The sequence below is a fragment of the Thermobia domestica genome, chromosome 6 (assembly GCF_964235325.1).
Source record: "Thermobia domestica chromosome 6, izTheDome1.hap1.1, whole genome shotgun sequence".
Lineage (NCBI taxonomy): Eukaryota > Metazoa > Arthropoda > Insecta > Zygentoma > Lepismatidae > Thermobia > Thermobia domestica.
The window spans coordinates 34,382,530-34,404,196 of NC_137459.1; the positions used below are offsets into that span (position 1 = coordinate 34,382,530).

General features: G+C 35.2%; 1 protein-coding gene across 2 annotated transcripts in view; it reads right to left on the bottom strand.

The window, feature by feature from the left end:
- Nucleotides 1–4,227: 4,227 nt before the first annotated feature.
- LOC145687924 (mitotic checkpoint protein BUB3-like) overlaps nt 4,228–21,667 on the bottom strand; it is a 111,023-nt gene continuing 93,583 nt past the window's right edge. For both annotated transcript variants that reach the window (XM_081761486.1, XM_081761485.1), the window contains 2 exons: nt 20,669–20,775; nt 4,228–11,735 (listed from right to left, as the gene is read on the bottom strand). In XM_081761486.1, coding sequence (XP_081617612.1) covers nt 11,539–11,735; nt 20,669–20,775 — 304 coding nt within the window. In that variant the 3' untranslated portion in view covers nt 4,228–11,538. The remainder of the gene's footprint in view (nt 11,736–20,668; nt 20,776–21,667) is intronic.

A 21,667-nucleotide genomic window follows, 5' to 3' on the forward strand; every position in this document is an offset into this window, starting at 1 on the left:
GAGTACGAGACTGATATTTTATATTTTCATAATGTTATAGTGATCCCCTTTTGTGTTTCGATTTAAGCGCCATCCGTGAAGGCACTGTATTCAATTGTGGGTCAAATAATTGTCCCTTTTTCTGGAGAATCCAAATGTGCAAAAAGAAATGGGGTTCCCTCTTAAAATTTTAAGGTACCCGTACCACCGAAAGGGGTGGAGATAGAGGGTTGCCTTGGGTATCACTGGATACGTTTTTAAAAGCTATTTAACATGTGTTTTTGATCTGTATATTTCGCGAGATACTGGACTGTTCCGGGACTTACATTGGCATTTACAATGTGATGCAGAAAATAGATAATATATCATTAATAGTAACTGAAAAATAACTATTAATTTTGCAATTGCAAGTTAAAGTTGAATTGTTAATGTCTTTTGTTTAAATAACGAGATTCGTGAATGCAATGTCAATTATTAGTTTGTGATATGCCACAGCGCGTTTTATATAAGAAGAAAAGAACTTGATATATTTCTAGCTTAATTTCAAAGTCTGACTCTGTGTTTTTTAAGCCACTATTTACTGTCTGCATGCAGAATTAGATAAGGAAATGCGTAAAAACTAAAATAAGGAACTAACAATTAATCTAACAGTAAATAGTACAGAAGGTTGTTCGCTTTATATCCGACATCGCAGTTTCCATTGCAGCAAACTCCGTCTCTGGATAGGCATAGAAATTCTGTTTCATTCCTCCCTGCAAGCTTTCCATGGATCAAACAGAGTGCGCGGGCGACGCTGTTCAAGACGTCGTTTGAACAGTCCAAATGTGAAAAAAATCCATTGGACTGGGATCTGGGCTTTTCACAGGAATGTCTTCAAACGGAAAGACCCGAATTCGTACTTCCTCTGCCATTTCCTGATAAAAACGTAGTGATGTTCAGGCGGTATGACTTGAAGCCTTGTCCATATGAATAATCACCTGGTTCGCGTCAATTCCATACAATTGCGGGATGTCTCTCCGATAGATAGGTGTCAGAATGGAGTCTTGAAAGTATCTTGCATTCACCTTCACCTTGCGCATCATCAACTTACCTTCATATCCGAGTCACGTAACAACAGTGAAGCCACGAGGGAAACTTTTCCTGGACTGACGAGCAAAGTTGCTGCGCCCCTTTAAATCAATGTCATGGTTTGTGATAGCCCGAATGTGACTACCAGCACGATGAACATATGATTCACCCATTGTGACAACTTTCTTCCATTTGGAACCAGACAGGTACTTTTCATACATTTTCGTGTAGTTCGTCTTACGTTCGGCAATGTGACGCGGTAGCAGGAGATGTACACGGGGCTTCCACACACACTTCAATCTGAGGCACTCGCGAATTGTTTTGTTCACAGTTGACGGTGCGAAGTGGAATCTGTAGCCCATATCACGTTGCGTCGGAGGATCTTCCTTAATACTACTGGTGTCACTTTGCTTGCACCCCTCCTACTGGTGCTTTTCGTGGGTGAATGCTTCGCAACGGGAGTCTGTTGTGTGTAATGGGCCACAATAACATTCGCAGTCATCCCCCGAGTGTTACCCCATTCTTCCGATACTGTTTCACAATGCGTACGTACGAAAACTTAGCATGAAAAAGGACCATTACATAATCCTCCCATTACCGGTTGATTTTCGGGGTCACTTGATAACACTCACTACCGCACCTACAAGGTCGGACACAACACTACTCCCGTCACCAAACCCATAATTCCAGCATGATACGCCAGGTGGCAGCACCGAATCGAAACTTGTCGGATATACAGCAAACAACCTTTTATATAGTAGGAACTATAATATTAAATGTAAGATGGAAGTGGGACTTAATAAACAGAGACCAAGTCATCGACATGCGTTAAACTTTTGTTGTCGTAATGTTGTGTAATGTCAGGAAGCAGAAGAAAACTAAATATACATATATGCATAAGCTACTACCTTACTATTTATAGACTTAAAGTTAGAGTATACTATACATTAAAGTCAGTCTTACCAATGTAAATAATTTATTGATTATAATTTATTCCAAATCAAGTCGCATTGCCGTCACGCGTGTAAAGATGCATTATGAAACACGCTTAGAGTGGTTGGTTAAACTAACTTTAGATTCTTTTAGAAACCTACTTTGCAGATTTTTATCAAACTTCGGTTTCTGTTTAAAAAACAGTAACATATTCTTAGCTTCTGCGAAAGAAAGAAAGCAAGAAAGAAAGAAAGAAAAAGAAAGCAAGCAAGCAAGAAAGAAAGAGAACAGAGAAGTTACAAAAGATACGTTATGTGATATTAGTGTAACTTCTTTGGTGAGCCGAGAGCGACCCCTCTACATTTTCCTCACAGTGAAATTTCCTAAAGATCATAAATAAAATAATACAATTATAGGAGCAACGTAACTGACAATGTTGGAAAATTACGCTGTACCTCGCATACCCCAGGGATACATGTTCCAACAAGACGGGGCTCCTCCTCATTATGCCCGTTGCGTGAAAGAATTTCTGGATAACCATTTGCAGGACAATTGGATAGGAAGGGGAAGTCCTATTCAATGGCCCCGAGGTCGCCCGACTCCTCTGGCCTTTTTCGTTTAGGGATACGTGAAGACTCTTGTGTACCAAACCCAAATTTAAGATTTGGATGATCTAAGTCAGAGATTTATCGATGCTGGTGGATTCTTAACACCTCAAACACCTGAAATGTTGTTGAAGTGAGGTTGAGTACCGCCTTGATATTTGCCGAACAACATAAGGGGCACACGTAGAGGTATACTGAGGTGAGTTGAGTGATTTTTTTCTGGATATAAAATTGTACTTTTCCCTCTTCCCAAAAAACAAAACCCAGACGATTCCATCACTATTGATTCTGGAGTTATTCATATTTCTTGATATATTTTCAACCGGACACACTAACAGCTAGATAGATAGCTGCTGAGAGAGAGAGAGTGAGTTGGAATAAAGGGAACCTGAAGCAGGAATATAAAATGAATTGCATACCAGAAAATAGTGAAAACATACACAGAAAAAAAAACACACAAAGGAAAAAAAAACTTATTTCGTAAAAGCGGTTCCTAGAGAGGGGAAGAGATAGGATGAAAAGAAAAGAAAGAAAAACTGTAACATAGGCAGTGGTGCCCCCCCCCCTTATGTCCATGACGCACCCTCCCCCCAATTGTCTATCCGTAGGTGTTCTTCCATGAAAAAATCTTCTTTTCGATTAATTTTACCCCCCCCCCCCATCAAACATATTTATATAGATTTTTAACCCCCCAAATATTTCAATGACGCAGTTTGCGTCATAGCCCCCCCCCCCTTGTGGGCACCCCTGACATAGGCAATAAACATGTACTTATTTGTTGGAAAACCGAGACTGGAGACAAATATTAGCGCGTGTCTATGAATGGAAGATTTTCATGCAGTCATGCGACTAAAAACTTGAGTTGTGCGACTAACTTGTAAAATTTTTGTAATGTTAATAATTTGTAACCTATGAAAAAGTATCCTGAGTTTCCTTACTGGTCCAGTGGCTAGCGCGCGCCTTTAGTGCACACGATCCCGGGTTCAATTCTCTATGTGAGAGCAATGAACGCTTTACAATGGTTCTGATTCCACTTTTGTAGCTTCACGTCTGATATAGCCTCGGCGTGGAAAAGGGGCGTTAAACTTAAAGCAAACTTTTATCCCTGGCTCTTGCCCTTTATATGATGAAGCTTTTTTAGCGAAAGCGCGCATAGTGTACTTTTAAGTGTTATGATTACATTTGCACTATTTCCTGGCATAACTTCAATAGAGAGAAAATAACGAATTAGTAAACTGTGAAATACTAGTACTGTTCAACTTCAAATAATCGTCCAAATATATGCAACATACTAATGTATTGAAAACGAACATTCGAATAATTTTAACAGAACTCTGAAATACCTTTAACATCTCTTAGCTTAGTGTATTGACAAGATACTTTTAAAAGAAAACTGAATCTTTTGTTTGGTTAGTTCATAGTATAATGCTTAGTTATCAACTTCTATAAATTATATTAGTAGTGAAAGTTTTCAAAACGTCACTTCTGTTTCCAAGAAACTCCGCCATAGTTATTTTACAGCAGCTAGCAAAAAAAAAAAAAAAAATCTTTCTTTCCAAGATTATTAACAAAAGAACACACAGGGTGCGGGTAAAAATATTTGCTGGCAACTGTGCACACATTATATTACACCTCTTAGCAATTTGGTACTTTATAAACTTGTCATTTATTCTCAAAAAATATACATTATGGAACATGCTAATATAGTAAAATGTATCATTAAAAAAAAAAATGTCAACTTGGAACTTCAGGTGAAATGTCACCTGAAATGTTTATTATTTCTGGACAACAACAAACGTAAGTACAACTTTTAAACAAACTACCTCTATCACGTAATTTGTGCCTAGAAGCTACCTAGTTCTTACACGACACGTATACTTTCAAAGAAGACGAGGTCACAGGCATGGTTCCATTTTCACACTAATATCACACTATAATGCATAACATTATCACTGTTTTTAGGTTTGCTTCAATTGCATTTGGTTTACTTTGGTTTTCTTTTAACATTTGTGGTATTGCAATACAGAATCTATAATTTTTTTCATCATTATAACAGTGTGCTGAGCTTCTGATATTTAGACATGTTGTGTTCTTTATTTATTTCGTCGTACATTTCAAGAATATTATCAACAAGGTAAATGTAAAGTGGTTCCTCATCCCCCTCGCCCCCCCGTACATACATATGTTATAAATAAAGGGTTAAGATAACAAGCCATCACAAGAAAAAGAAACGATACACATTACTAATAAACAGGAATTGATAACACGAGATCAGGTATTACGATTTCTGAGACTTGGAAGTCTCCAATGCCGTATCATTCTTAAAATACTACGATAATATTAGATGTAACAATAAAATAATACAATTACACATAATATTTTGGCATAATAAGTCGATATTTTACACTACATATTAAGAAAAAAAAAGTTCTAAGCATTTTACAAAATAGCTTTCACTGATGTTTTAAACACATACATGTTAGAAAATGCATTAGTTTACAACCTATCACTCTAGATAATCATATTTTAGCCATAAATTTTAATACAATTACTACATAGGTCTGATCTTGAGGAAACAAAGTTTAAATGAAAAGATCTTTAAAACTGATTTTGCGTTCACATTATAAAATGGAATATTTCTACATCTTCATCAGAGATAAATAAGACTCAACAGAAAATTGAAAATAAGTCAACGAGGTAGGCAGAATGGCAACTACAATTCCTCATCCTAAATCAAATTACTTTTTTTTATTTTTTTTATTTTTTTTTTTTTTATTTTTTTAATACGATACTTTAATACTGCAATATCCGTAGATTACGCTTAACCGCTGAAACAGAGGTAAAATGAAGAAGCACTTAATAATTTAGAGGAATGATACTCAGATGAAGTGGAAGTAAGCACAAAAAGATATATTCATAAGCTCAGTGGCGGCTCTAGTATTATACAACAGTGAAGTCACATTGACAATGGCGGTGAAACTGGCTCTGCACCCTATGCCCGCGTCCTAAAAACACCCCTTTATTTCGGAGCTTTCAATGATAATTTACTTTGAAGGCATTCTTTAAATCTTAATATTAGGTACAAATATTGTAGGAACAATTTAACATTGTACAGTCAGCGACAAAAGTTCTTTCCGTTTGGTAAAATGTATTTTGGGAATAACACTGGAACGTACGCCGTTTTCACAGAGTTTCAAGGCTGGAAGGTACAGAAAATTACATTCTTTTTAGTTTACTGAAAATTGTACTCAAGTTGTCCTTCTATTCTGAAGTTATTTACGAAAATAATTTCATCAAATAAAAATAACTTTTGTTTCTGACTGTACAATCATATACCCTATACATACAGAACTATTTAACTGAACTTTACATACTGTTTTAGCACAAAGAATCCAAGTTATTCACGAAGTGAAAAACAACTGATGTTGCGAACGATACTTAACCTATTGCCAACAATAATTGAATTTTCTCAATCGATAATGTAAACGAAATCAAATTTATACTTTTACGTCTCATGCTACTGCCCTTTAGGCTAACGACACGGATGAAGTGAAATGAGAATATGAGAACGGGAGAACCCGGAAAAAACCTACGGACACGACATTACACTGCCCAACACAAGCTCGCGTGGATGGGAATCAAACCAGAGACCCCTCGCACCAGAGACGAGAGCTCTACCCCTGAGCCACCGTGGACTCCTGTCAAATCGATTCTGTAAAAATCATTCAGTTACATACCCATTAACAAACATATTAATATATATTACAAGTGTATCACTCACATACATATTTGTCTGTAACTTCACATACTTCCTTTTACAGTAGCACTCTCAGTGATAAATCAATTTAAATGTTAGTTCAGGAGCATTCATTCATTTCCAAAATGATTAAAAGGAAAAAAAGTTACGTAAACATACTCTGGGTGTTATTAAATTCTAAAATTGTGAAGTGCACTAAGAAAGTATTCTGATTTTGTTTTACTTTATAATAATTTGAATGAGCGTCGCAAACAATATTTTGAATTTCTACTGTGGATTCTTCTCGTCGTTGATATGAGTCATTCTTTTGTATAGAGAAGCGGAACAAATCCAGTCCACTTCTCTTGGGTTGAGTGCGTCTGTACAACCCAGCTTAGGCTCCGCCCTATATTCTCTCGCGGTTCAGTCTGCCGAGCGAAACGGATTCTTTTTTTTTCTGTCACGAAAAATCTGTTACTACATTGCACGTAAGGGCAAGCGTTTGAACGGCTGTTACAATGAGGCAGGCGATCGCTAGATAATGCCAAGCCAGAACACGTGAACAGAAAGTAACATCAAGCATCGTGACACACTATGTTGCCGACTTTCTCATAGACATCAATCAGGGTTGTAAACTAAACATTAAAATAACTAAATATTTTCTTCGGTCGTTCCTTCTTCGTATACAAGAACAAATATCCATACATTTTTCTTAATTATTTTTATTCGTATTCATTGAGAAGCTTTGTGACTATATTAGAGAGCCATCCCGCACCAACTGGGTTGTTTTAAAAGTACACTCAAGGATTGTAAACTTCAATATTTATTTGAATCACCGCCACCAGTTCTTAGCTTACTGTAAATGCACTTCATATACGTCTTTACCTCCAATGCACAGCTACAAGTCAATGAAATAATATGACAGGGGAACAATTGTATCCTCGGCTTAAATAAAAATTCTACCTCGTACATATATCAAAACAGAGATTTACAAATTGATTAACATTAGACAAAGAGTGTCCAGATTGTAAAAAAGCTAAATGAACTGCATATGATAAGGGAGGAGGGAAAAATATTCACCTCTAAGATACAAATGAACACAATGCATTTAGTTAATTAAATTATTTACGAAACTGAAAGTAAACTGATCTCAATAGTATTTTTTTCTTTCTTTCTGCATGGCTTCCCAACAACATCAGACAAATTTTATACAGTTCTAAAGAATCAAATTTGAAGTATATATATTTCTAATAAAACCACGCATTCTTTTTCTGGCTTTGCATTTAGGTTTTCAATCCAAGTTGGGAAACTCAATTTCTGTCACACCTTCATTAGATATACATATATCTTCTTTGAAAGTACACTAAATGTTTACCCCACTAACTAGCCTGATACATGAAAGAGTATGGACACATGTATCTTCTAATGAAAATACTATATATAAATAAAATATATATCACAGTATAACCTTGGAATTTTCGAAACAAATTAGAAACCATAAATTCAACATTGCAGTTTTCCATTTTTACTCTAAGTGAGAGCACATATAGTGCGACTATAATGACTAGAATGTTGCCAAGCACAGTCAAATTAAGAAAATAAAAATATTCTCTTGAGCTTAAGATCAACATCTCTCTGCAAGAAACAAGATTTCTGAAACGAAAAGATAAATAATCACCATCTATCTATCTATATACATACATACGTACACACATATATTATGTGTATAGTACGGACTATAACTCGCTTCACACTGGCAGTTTTCTTGTTCTCAACTGACTATAGTAGCAGTAGTTTCTGACGTAATCAATGCGTGCTTCGTGAATAATATCGTTGTAAGAAGTAATTTTATAAAGAATTCAAACCTTGTTACAATTGTAATTAAGTAAATTTGGAATGAATAGAAAGTTAACCAAGAATGAATGGTATTCGCACTTCAAAAGTGGTAATTACATTACCAAAATTACAAATGGAATTTTCTGTCTGCGGAATAGTGAAAGAAAACTTTGTTTCTGAAAATATAGTTGTGGATCTAGAGCATTTAAGAGCACATTACTTTTAAAATTGATAAATTATCATTCAATAGGCTCAGTGATGATGTAATATGTTCTTAATATAATTAATATAATTATATGCTTAAAAAATATAATTAGTGGACTGAAGGTGATGGAGGAAACATCGAACACTTCATTTAGTAATCTAACTTCGTGACTTACGTTGATGTTATAATACAACTTATAGTGATTTCATAGTTGATATATAATTTTATTTCAAATGGATTTCTGCCAACTGGTTTATAGCTCACCTTATATATATCAGCGTTTTTTTTAAGAGATATCGCATCGCAGTTCGCGATACAAAATCATAGAAATGCGGAGCAAACCAAATACTGGATCGCAAAATGCAACACACTGCCCACACTGCCGCTGCCCACTTAAAAATGTGTCGGGGTGTAAGAACTACAGTATCATATGGATGCTGTAGACTTGCTCGGGCTGCCAACTACTTGACTGTGTCACTAACCACATCAAAAAGGCCTCTTACCATGAGCTGTTGCAGCAACATGCTATTCAGTCCCTACGCAGAAATCAACTTTATGCAAACATAAACTTTGAAAGTTCTTTATGTTCTGCATTGAGCACTAAATCCATCAGAAAATAGTATATCTTTTCTGGTCTAAACTGGTCTCTAAAGAAAACAATCAATTTTGCTGTAGTATTGTGTACTAGACACTTTGAAATTACAACATAACTGAATGATTTGTTTCTGTTTTTCCTTTATAGTACACTACAAATGGATAAACAGTAGCTTGCTCACTGGTCTAGTGACAGCTTTACGGCTCATCCTGTGGCACAAATGTGTTCTTTGATGAAAAGTCACAGTAAACAAGCAGCTCTGATTCTTCTATATTTCATGTATGTTCGTACGCTAAAACTTAACCTTCTTTCGAACGTAGCAATATCAGCTTCTGTTATGCGTAACGCTCTGAATAACAAACAACCGGTTCCTTTGCTTGTCAGTAACACAATTTATAAGTTTCAAAACTCTCATCTTCTTCTTATCTTCTAAACAATTCTATTCTCTTTTTCCTTTTTCTTCCTGTAATTCTTGTATTTCAAAGTATATTCTGTTTAACAATCTGTAAACTGGTAATATCAATTTTGGAGTGAACAACTAACTTTCCATGAGGACGAATATCTATGCTATGTCTCAGTTAAATATTTTGTATTGATACTGACACCGATTTCACTGATTGGGTTGGAGTTTGGCATTGCTTTCAGCAGTGAGGCTATATGAGACGTAGACCTACAGTTTAACGTGGAATTCGAATCATATTAGCTCTCATCGGGAATTGAACCCGGGTCTCCCACACCAAAGGCACATATGCTGACCATATACACTAGCCATGATAGAGCTCAACGATACTTACAAACACATTTGCACACATAAGCTACTTTCACTTTTTTTTCTTTCTTTTTTTTTTTTTTAAATTGTTAATGATATATGGACTTTCCCGAAATCTAAAACAACGAAAGATTACAAAACGATCTGTACTATGACATTATGATTTTTTGGTACTATGACATTAACAGTCTAATCTGTGCATATCTTCCTCTAACCTTAGACACTATTGTGGGAAACCAACTAAATATGCTACGAAATTGTAATAGTACAAACATAATTCCAAGTATACGTTCCTGAGGGAATTGTCTCGGATTTAGGCAACAGATACGCCCGTATTTTTCACAGTCATCTAAATTCGATTTAAAGCTAATTACCATGCAGTCCATTTCCAAGATAGTACTTAATCCAACAGTAGACTTCACAAGCACTGTTCTTAAAACAAATATAATTGCATTTTACACTGGACGACGACTACTACTAACGGGTTACAACTAAAAATCTGCACAAAATGTGCGGATTCATAAAATAAAACCTATTGACACAGTCATCTCTATTCTTTGGTATGTTGATAGTACACTCTTTGTCTAATTCACAACATGTTTGCTTTCTTTCAGATGCGAAGTAACTGGTGGAAAATGGCGTCAAAGGAAGAAGTTCTCCGTGCACGCATTGTAAATTTCCATGAAAAACATCATGAATTGGGGAAATCATATTGCGTGAAACACTTTGCTGCTGAAGGTGTGCCAAAAAGATCAATTTATGCGATACTTAAATCCGGAACAATAGAAAGAAAAGCAGGAAGAGGTTGAAAGGCAGCAATTATGACGAATAAAAATAAACAAAGACTGAAAAGGATGTTTGACAAGAGAGACAACATTAGTCAGAACGACACAGCAAAAACATTTAACTGTTGACAACAATACATATCTAAAACATTAAAATCAATGGGAATAAAAGCATGCAAAAAGGAAAAAACTCCATCTTATACAGACACGCAAATAAAAACTGTGAAATCAAATTGTCGTTGGATGGTCAGAAATTACAAAGGAAAATCGTTTGTTTTGGATGATGAAAGTTACTTTAGCCTTTCTAAATCCCAAATGCCCGCAAATGGCATTTATTATTCCTCAGACAAGCAACACACTCCTTCTAATATAAAATATAAAGGCAAGCAGAAATTTGAAAGCAAAGTGATGCTTTATTTAATTTTATTGGACAAAGGTGTGTCGCAGCCTTATTTCAAACCTAGTGGGTTAGCAATCAATCAAGATGAGTACGTGAAGCAATGTCTTCAAAAGATCTTAGTTCCCTTTATACGAAATAATCATTCTGACAATAATTTTATTTTCTGGCCTGACAAAGCCAGCTCTCATTATGCGAGAAAGGCTCAGGAGTACCTCATGTCCCAAAACATCCCTTTTGTGCCCAAAACCAAAAATCCAACTAACTTGCCCCAGTGCCGCCCAATCGAAGATTTTTTTTTTAACAATTGAGTGACAAGGTGTACAAACATAATTGGAAGGCAAAAACTGTTCAGCAGCTTCAAAGAAGAATACGCAAATGTTTAAAAGAAATTGACCCAACTGGCGTCCAAACAGCCAGTGCGTCTATTCCAACACGTTTGCGGACTGTAGCTGATCACGGACCATTTGCAATGTGTCATTAGCATTTTCTTTTCTGCCTATGTATATACTGTAAATAAACATTAAAACATAGTTTCCATTTGTCATCTGGTTGCTTTTATCTTACCTCACATTTTGTGCAGATTTTTAGTTGTAACCCGTTAGTACCATAAATACCATCACAATTTCGTTATATACGGTACATGATCACGCTTGGTCTATGATGAATGTCTTCTGCTGAAATCCTGGGAGGTGGAGGTGTCTCAACCGGAGAATTTACTTCATGAATCATGATCCTTGGCGCAGGAGGGGTCCTTTCCCTATAATGGGTTTCACAGTGGTTTATTTGTTCTCTTACCCATTTTCCGTGAACACATTTTGATCTTCCTGAAAGAATAAAAACACACTAAGTAATTTGTACTGGTGCTGAACAAAATTATGAAAATCTGTTAAAAACGTAGAAGATTTCGCATTTAATACAATCTAATTTTGTAGATGAAATCGCAAATGAGTTAACAATACTGTTATTAGTGATGTAGGAGAGAGAAAGTACTCTCACGTTTAAGTAACCTTCTTTGGAATTAAGGAGATATGGCCACATAGAACATGATTTAAGGTTAGTTTAAAGGGACAAGTTTTGCCGATAGATGTCACTACAGTCTTCGTATCTCTCATGTATTTTTTACCTTTCACGAAAATTCACGATTTCTCTTACAAATTTCAACCTAGAGATTTCAAATTTTTAGAGAAGGAATTCTCTTCATGGTTAAAATGGCTTGTTTGTTGAAAGGGATATCCAAATCTTTAACAATATAACTGTTTTAACAATGAAGAAAATTCTAAATAAGAAATCGGCACGGACTGTTGCCTTCGATAGGTTATGAAGTTCCTTCTCCAAAAATTTGAAGTCTGTACGTTAAAATCTGTAAGATAAATTGTCAATTTTCGTGAAAGGTAAAAAATACATGAGAGAGAGACGAAGACTGTAGTGACATCTATTGGCAAAACTTGTCCCTTTACACCAACCTTAATGCACTACTTAAAGACTAACACATTTCTCAGGCTTAAGGACTTCATACACTACTAAAGCTTATGGATGCGTTAATATATCAAGTAATACTTTTGATAAAGTGGATATTTTCAAAACATCTATGATCAATACTAACACATCAAAACCATATTCACGAAGAAATTAAATGTCGACTAAAAGCAGGGAATTCGTGTTATTATTGAGTTCAAAATCTTTGTCGTCGCGAATTCTGTCGAGGAATTTGAAACTTAAAATATATAAAATGATAATCATGCCTGTTGTTCTGTATGGTTGCGAAACAAGATCGCTTACTCTGAGGGAAGAACGTAGACTGAAAGTATTTGAGAACATCCTGAGACTAATATTAGGACCCAAGAAAAACAAGAATGGGGAATGGTGGAAATTACATAACGAAGAACTGCACGATTTATACCGTTTACAGAACATTATTAGGGTCGTCAAATCTAGGAGGCTCTGGTGGGCAGATCAAATAGCCAGAATGGAGAAAAGTAGGAACGCTTTCAAAGTCTTACGTGGAAGTCCAATCGGAAAACAACCATTAGGAAGACCTACGCGCAGATGGGAGGACAATATTAAGATGTATCTGGCAGAAATAAAAGTACAAAATAGAAGTTGCATCCAGTTGGCTAAGATGGAATGAGAGAAAGATGGCGGAAAGGTGTGGTTCGTGTGAGGATGTTATCCAGAAAAAAGAATATTTTCTACGGTGCAGTGCGAGTTGTGGAGGAAAATTCCACATTGAATGTAGAAACATTACAATTTCTAAATTTAGAAACATGAACAGTGCGACGAAACGAAGGTGGAAGTGTGGAAATTGTATGCTTAATATCGAAGACATACAAAAGGGGAAGTCAGTGACAAGAGCGTCGACTGAGGTCAACAACCAGAGAGGGATGGAGGAAGCGAAGCAGATCCAAGCCACGACCATTTCAAGAAATGGCCGTGCCCAAGCATCAACTCAATCACCAAGTGAAAGTGAGCTAAAAGCGGGGGAGCAAGAGGGAAAAAAAAAACCTGAAGACATCATAAATGATCCTATAGACAACCTTGGTGATAGTTCTCCCGTATCTGAACTTCTGTCAGCTGTGCGGGCATTAAAAGAAAGTGTAATGTTTATGAGCCAGAAGTATGATAAAATATACGAAAAACTTTTGGCATTAGAAAATCTAAACTCTGAAATTGCTAAGGAAAATACAAAATCAAAATATGAAATTGTGAACTTACAATCAGAGTTAGACAAGGCAGAACAATACAACCGACGGGAAAACCTGGAAATAAAAAACGTCCCTTTTAATAAAGGTGCAAATGCCGAAGCAGTTGTAACGGCAATTGCATCTGCTATCGGGGTTGAAGTAGACATTGAATACAACACGCATGCAGTACATTGGGTGCCAGTTCCTTCCAAACCCACACACAAAAATATAGTGGTGCAATTCGTCAACAGACGGAAGCGAGACCAGTTCATGAGGGCAGTAAAAAACAAAAACAAAACTAATGAAAAACTCACGACTCGTTCCATTGGTTTTCAGAATACTGTGCCAATTTATGTGAATGACCATTTGACACAAGCAAGGAAAAGACTACTGGGTATGGCTATGGCGAAAAAGAAACAAGCAAGGTGGCAATTTGTGTGGACTGATTCAAATGGAACGATATATGCGCGAAAATCTCCACAAGACAGAGCAATTATAATTGAAAAATGCAGTGATGTGGAAAAAATATCCTAAGTGCATCTTTCGTGTTTGTATTTAGCTTCAGCCACATGTGTTTAGTATCAGAAAGTGTATTAGTAAACTTGTAGAAGTAGTATAGTTGCTAATTGTTGTATTGCTAGTAGTATTAACAGTAGGAAAATAGTAGTATCGTAGTAGTAGAAATATTGTATAGAATAACTATAATCCTTGTATAATAGACTGTGACATTGAAGATCCAATATTTGACTACGTTCATCCGTTTTTAACCTGTAAAAGTGTAGAACCAAATGAGTTCGACATCCCACATAACGATCAACTTTCACTATTACATCTAAATACACAAAACTTAAATACTAAATACAATGAATTTCAAACATTCTTAAGTCAAATAAAAACTGAGTTCAGCGTCATTGCTTTAAGTGAAACTCATCTTAAACATGAAGAAGAAACAAATTATGTAATTTTGCCTAATTATAATTATGTAAACAAATTAAGAAATTATAATTGCAACAACATCCGAAAAGGACATGGAGGAGTAGGCCTGTACATTAGAACGTCATTAAATTATTTTATTCGCGAAGACTTAAACGAAATTAATAACGTTAACTTATGTGAAATGTTATGGATTGAAATAACCAATCCCAATTTCAAAAAGAGCATTGTCATAGGAGTTATCAATAGGTCACCTGATAAAAATTATGAGGAATTCAAAAATTGTTTAAATTTAATACTAACTAAAATTAATAGCGAAAATAAATATTGCGTATATGCAGGGGACATTAACATTCACTTGAATGATGAGCACGAAAGCGCAGAGTACATACATATGCTAAATAGCAATAGTAACAAAATGTGTATAACGGTTCCCACCCGTATTCAAGGAAATACACGTAGTATAATAGATCACATTGGGACGAATATGATAAATAGTAAAATAGTATCAGGGGCAATAACAACATCCCTTAGTGATCACTTTCCTGTTTACATGTCAACGTCACTGACATTAGGAAATTTAAACAAAAGAGTACAGGAAGTTACTACTCGGGATTACTAGAAAATAAAGCAGAAGATAAAAGAAACAAAATGGTCCGAAATTGGAGTGTACACTACAGCATGCCCATCAAAAGCCTTACAAATTCTTCAAACAACAATAGAGAAGTATATAGAAGAATGCACTGTAACGAAAAGGTGCACTAATAAATACAACATACAAATCCAACCGTGGATGACGATGGCTATACTTAACTCAATTAAAAGAAAGGATACTCTTTGGAAAAGAAGTACTCAAAATCCATTCAATTTAGGGCTTCGTGAAAGATACAAGCAATATCGCAATACTTTAAAGAAAGCTATCTAGAATGCCAAAAACACCTATTATATGAATAATCTGATAGAATCAGGGAATAATATCAAGAAAAAATGGGAGATCATCAAATCGGCAATAAATATTCAAACAAAGGGAAAACATGCGGAAATAAATATCATTAATGAACGTGGAACCCTTATTAATGACCCGATAAAAGTAACAAATGAGTTCAACAGTTTTTTTCGTAGGAGTTGGGACGGACTTGGCGCCCAGTATAAAATCATTACCAGGGGACCTTTCTCACCATATATCTCGAATGTTGAGGCAAGTCTATTTCTCAGGCCTGTTAGTGAAATTGAAATATGTAGCATAATTAGGGCTTTACCTAACAAATCAAGTACAGGACATGGCAATATAAACACAAAAATTATCAAAGATTCTAGTAAGGAAATAGCACCCATTCTTGAACATACAATTAATAGAACTTTAGAAACAGGAATATTCACTGATGGATTGAAAATCGCGAAAGTAATACCAGTGTACAAAGGCGGTAAGAAAACATGTAAAACTAATTACAGACCAATTTCGATACTCCCTATTTTGAGCAAGATATATGAGAAAGTAATCTATTCCAGATTAATAGTTCATAACAAAACATAAAATAATAACTCAAGAACAACATGGGTTTCAGAAAAATAAGTCTACACAACTTGCCATTAATAGTATTTCAAACTACATCTCAGATGCTCTTGACGAGAGTTGTTATTGATCTTAAAAAGGCGTTCGATACCGTAAATCACAAAATATTACTGCAGAAACTACATTGTTATGGAATACGGGGAGTCGCTTTCAATCATATGAAAAGCTATTTAAAGAACCGGTTGCATTACACTAGTATGAATGGACACACATCAACCACAGCACTTGTAAACTGTGGAATTCCTCAAGGTTCCATATTAGGGCCATTACTGTTCCTTTTATATATTAACGATTTGCCATGTGTATTGAAAAATTCCCAGTGCTGTTTGTTTGCGGACTATAGTTATATTCATGAAAGGACCAGGGCTTAAAACAATACAGAAATCGATTAATTTTGAGTTAGACAGATTATCACAGTGGTTTCGAATTAATAAATTAACTTTAAATGTTGACAAAACTAAGTGCGTATTTTTTAGAAACAGACATAAAATGCAAAATATAAATAACTATCCTATTACAATAAGCTCTCAAAAAGTAACAGTTGTTGAAAATATAAAATACCTAGGTGTTTGGTTTGATGAGCACTTCACATGGAAAACCATTGTTCTGAAATCAGGAAAAAAGTTTCGGTACACACTGGGTTATTGTTTAAAATATCAAAAATGTTTCCGGAATATATCGCAAGAATATATTACTATGCATTCATCCACCCATACCTTTCATACGGAATCGAAGCCTGGTATGGAAACTTAAGTGCTGAGCTTAAATATAAGCTCCTTGTTCTTCAGAAGAGAGTAATAAGAATAATAAAAAATGAACATTTTCTTGCACATACAGAACCGTTATTCCATGAACTGAACATACTAAAATTAGATAAACTTTATCTTTACAGGATAAATTGTCTAATGTACAGAATCCTCAAGAAAGATGCAATTATATTTTCAACACAATTTGTTGAAATAAAACACACAGTTAGTACACGTGCAAAGACAAACAGAGAACTTGAAAAACCAAAACCACGATTAAATTATGGCATCAAAAGCATCAGGTACACAATGTATTAAGGCCTGGAATGTCCTTCCCCTAGGTATCAGAGAACTACAAACTTTTAGCAAATTTAAAAAAAAAAAAAAAAAAAAAAAAAAAAAAAAAAAAACAGCTGAACGAGTATTTAAAAAATTGAGACAATACCATGTTAATGTGTCATTATTATTGTCATTATTTTTATTATGAACTAATTAAGTATTTATAACCTCATGTAACTTTGTGTTATATACATATATTAAGTATTTACCCGCCATCCTATAATATGTAAATAAATTCTGAAAGGGAGAACCACAAACAGCAGAAGCTCGGCCTCTCCCTGAATCGCTATAAAGATTGTTAAGTAACTGTTTTGTACTCATATACATATTAATAAATTCTAATTCTAATTCTAAGTCAGTGGAGAGTTTTGGTGAACGCAGAATTGAACCTCCAAGTTCTTTAGGCCATAGAGTTAGTTAGTACATAGAGAATAAGTCAAATGTTCGTTTCTGAGTTTTTTTTTCTTTCTTTTTCTTTTAGATGTACCTTCTATACCTGCAGTTTTAGAATGGGGATTTGTTCTACCTTTTAACGTTTAAAAATATTTGTAAACAAAAATCCTAACGTGAATATTCGGATCGAAGAGGAATGAAAATGAGGAATTACCAGACCTTTACGATTTGCAACTTCTTGACTTGCACTGTACACCTAATATCGTTAGGGTTATTAAAGTTAAGGCCTATCGTGTAGCCAAGATAGAAAACAGAAGAAACTGCTTTATGGTATTGATTTAAAGGAAACCTAAAAATGAAAATACCACTGGGAAGACATAGACGCGGATTGGATGACGTAATAAGATGGATTTGAGAGAAATGGGAATAGAAAGTAGAAACTGGATTCAATTAGTCAAAGGTTAATAGAAAGCTTTTCTAAATCCAGCGTGAACCTTTAAGTTCCATAGGCTATAGGGTTAACTATGTTTGTTTTTGATCCACGGTCAAGTAACAATTACGTTTAACAAAGAAAAAGAGAAAAAAAATCTTATGAATGTAGAAATAGAAAAGTACGGACGTAATTTCCGTGCGTGTCCTTGGCGCTGTTAACGCTAGATAAGCCATTGCGTGAAGAAAAGGAACATGCAGAGGAAATATAAAGGCATTATTTGTACTTTAGTTGTAACCTGAATGACGCGATAGGGCTTACAAAAAGTTGCTGGATCTTTGCTATATTACCTTCTTGAAAAAAATATTATGTTTCTGACTGACAGCTGACTGCTTTGCGCACTACAAGAAAAGCAAATTTAAACAGTTTGTGCTTCCTTTTGTTCTTTCTATCATTCATTCTGGATATCCGGAAGTGAGTATTAACCTGAGGTAGAAGTATATAAATGTTATATGCAACGCTCGAAATGGGTCGTGTACTCCGACACATCTTTACATTAATTTTCATACCAGCACGTTTCATAGTAAGATCGTATAGATAAATATTTTAACTAAGTGATACACTTGTAAATTCATACACACAAAAAAACATATACTGGCACTGGTGCTTCATATTTCTCGTTTCGAGCACTGGTTACACATGTAATGTTTCGAAAGTTAGGGCAATAATGATTTTAATGAAAAGAATAGAAACGGAATACCGTTCCTTTGAATTTGACTACTCATATTTGAGGTGTTTAGAGCACAAGAGAATTAGTCAGAAAAGATTAAGTACGGTAGGCTTACGTGCATGGAAAACTTAACACTTATTTCTATATTATAAGAGTTATTTACAATATCTGGACACAAATCTTGTATACCTTAAAAGGAGCTTCAGATAAAGATAAGCTTTGAAAGTATTTTCAGATAGGGATAAGCTCCGAAAGGATCTTCAGATAGAGATAAGTTTTGAAAGGATATTCAGATAGAGATACGTTTTGAAAGGATTTTCAGATAGGGATAAGCTCCGAAAGGATCTTCAGATAGGGATAAGTTCTGAAAAGATCTTCAGATAGAGATAAGCTCTGGAAAGATCTTTACAAGCTTTGAATTGATCTTTAGATAGAGATAAGCTCCGAAAGGATTTTCAAATAGAGATAAGCTTGGAAAGGATCTTCAGATAGAGATAATCTTTGAAAGGATTTTTAGATAGAGATAAGCTCTGAAAGAGCTTCAGACAGAGATCTAAATGGTGAAACACCGTAGTTACAATAATCAAATAGGCATATCTCAAAATTTGCGATTTTGTCTTAACACCGGTGATGATTTTACGAGATCTTACAATCGCTCCACCTTCTAATCCACTCGATATCTCAGGAATGAAGCCTCCATTTCCTATGACTTACAGATTCTTACAGACAATAATCATAATAATAATAATAAAGTATGATATAAATTTTCATCATAATATTTAATATCTTCCTCTTTTCACTGATACAATATTTAATTCCTCATTTCTCAAGCACCTCATGTAAATATTTACAGTGTGCTTAACGTAAAATTCTTGAATTCTTCCTCTTTTACATTAGTTTCCTAGGTATCTACTATTCAAACACTTATTTCGACATATACACACACACACAAATCCAGAATCCCTTGGAATGAAACCACCTTGACAATTTACGGAAAATTCATTTTCATCTTACTAAACTATGTCATGCTTATATTAGTAAGTGACTGAGAAAACTTAACACTATCTCGTTTTCCCACAATACAGGACAACATCGGGATGCACAAGAATATCCAATTGTTCAAGTAGTGAAGAACTGAATTCCAGTCTCCCATATGCTGGATAATATTCCATTCCAGCTTGTGCCAAGTAGACTTTGTGGTGAACAAACACCGTGTGCGTGGGGTTCTCTCGGAGATCGCCCGTTCGTGCCCATTCTCTTCATTTCATTTATTTCTTCTTTGAAATCTTTGAGTTTAACGTCCCACGATTATGTCTTTCAGACTAAGGGAGACGACGATTACGGCAAGTGAATGATGAAAGAATTGGTGGAATGACAATGTGGAAGGAAACGGGAGTACCCCGATAAAACCCACGAGCACGATGTTGTCCACCACAAACTTACTTGACCGGGGATCGAACCAGGGACCCCCACACGCCAGAGGTAAACGCTCTACCACTGAACCATCGTGCCCCCAGACTTTCATTTCTCATCGGCACCGTGCCATTTAGCCCATACGTCATAACCACGGGACGTAAAACTCGAAGATTTCATTTTTTTTTTCAAATCGTCACAGCAGATTAAAATCGAGAAAGTGCTTGCACAGTAGCGACATACCAGTATGTAAGCGTTAAATAAGCAAGCGACAACGAAGATGACATCTATTAACGTGACTCTATTAGGAATTAGTGTGACCGTTTATAAATAAGATATCGAATTCAGTAACAGTGTTCTAGATGTATGAAACTGACGCGAATAAAATGTCCGATTTTGTTGTACGTGTGATCTCACTCGGTTCATTCACTTGTTGCGTTACAGATGGTGGTTTCTCGTAAGACGTAAAAAAGCACCAACCCATAATATAACTTTCCTTTAGGTTTAAAACTAACTTACTAGAACTGTGGTTCTCAATCGCACTGCTAGTTTCCCTTTCCGGGACTGTTGATCTTGCATTTTGCTGCCTGGAGCAGGGCTCTGGTCTCCAGTGATCATGACGCTCCCTACAATACCATACGAAACAAATTTGAAAATACATTAATATTTAGTATTACAAGAACGAAAACTTGTTTAAGTACTATTACAAACTGTGGTCGTTATACTGAATAACTGTTAACTCAGACACGTATAAAACACATGCAACACAAATTATGTATTCTCTTATGAAGAAGGAAGGGATATATATATATATATATATATATATATATATATATATATATATATAGATAGATAGATAGATAGATAGATAGATAGATAGATAGATAGATAGATAGATAGATAGATAGATATAGATATTGCTGTCAATCAGTTGGACTATGTTACAAGGAAAGTCAAAGATATATTAATACTGAAAGCAAGATTTAATGTTTGAAACGTTCAAAGATTAGGCAGAAAAAAAAATCAAAATTCTTTTCATACAGTAAAGAGCTCAAGCCGGATTTTAATTATGAAAAAAAAACAAGCTACGAGAAATACGAAATAAAACCTCATTGCTTGTAACTCCTCCGTTAACCGATAAAGTATCTTAATGATAAAATACGAGGGCGACTCAAAACTTATCTACACTTTTGTCATAACTTTTCTTACATTGCTCACTTTGTCTTCTGTCCTCGCATATTTTATTGTTTTACTGTTGTGGTAATGCTGTGAAAGTGTGATCTTAATTCTTCCATTTTTCTTCCTTCTGTTGCATGGCTGCTCCATTAGAAGTTTGCAGCAAAGAGAAACAACGAGCAGTGATCCGGTTCCTCTGGTCGGAGGGTGTCAAAGGGCAGACATTCATCGCAGACTATCATTGCAATATGGGAGAAGTGCACTAGCACTTAAAACTGTGTTTTTGTGGCTCGAAAAGTTTAAAAGTGGTCGAACAAGTGTAACGAATGAAGAGGTAGCAGG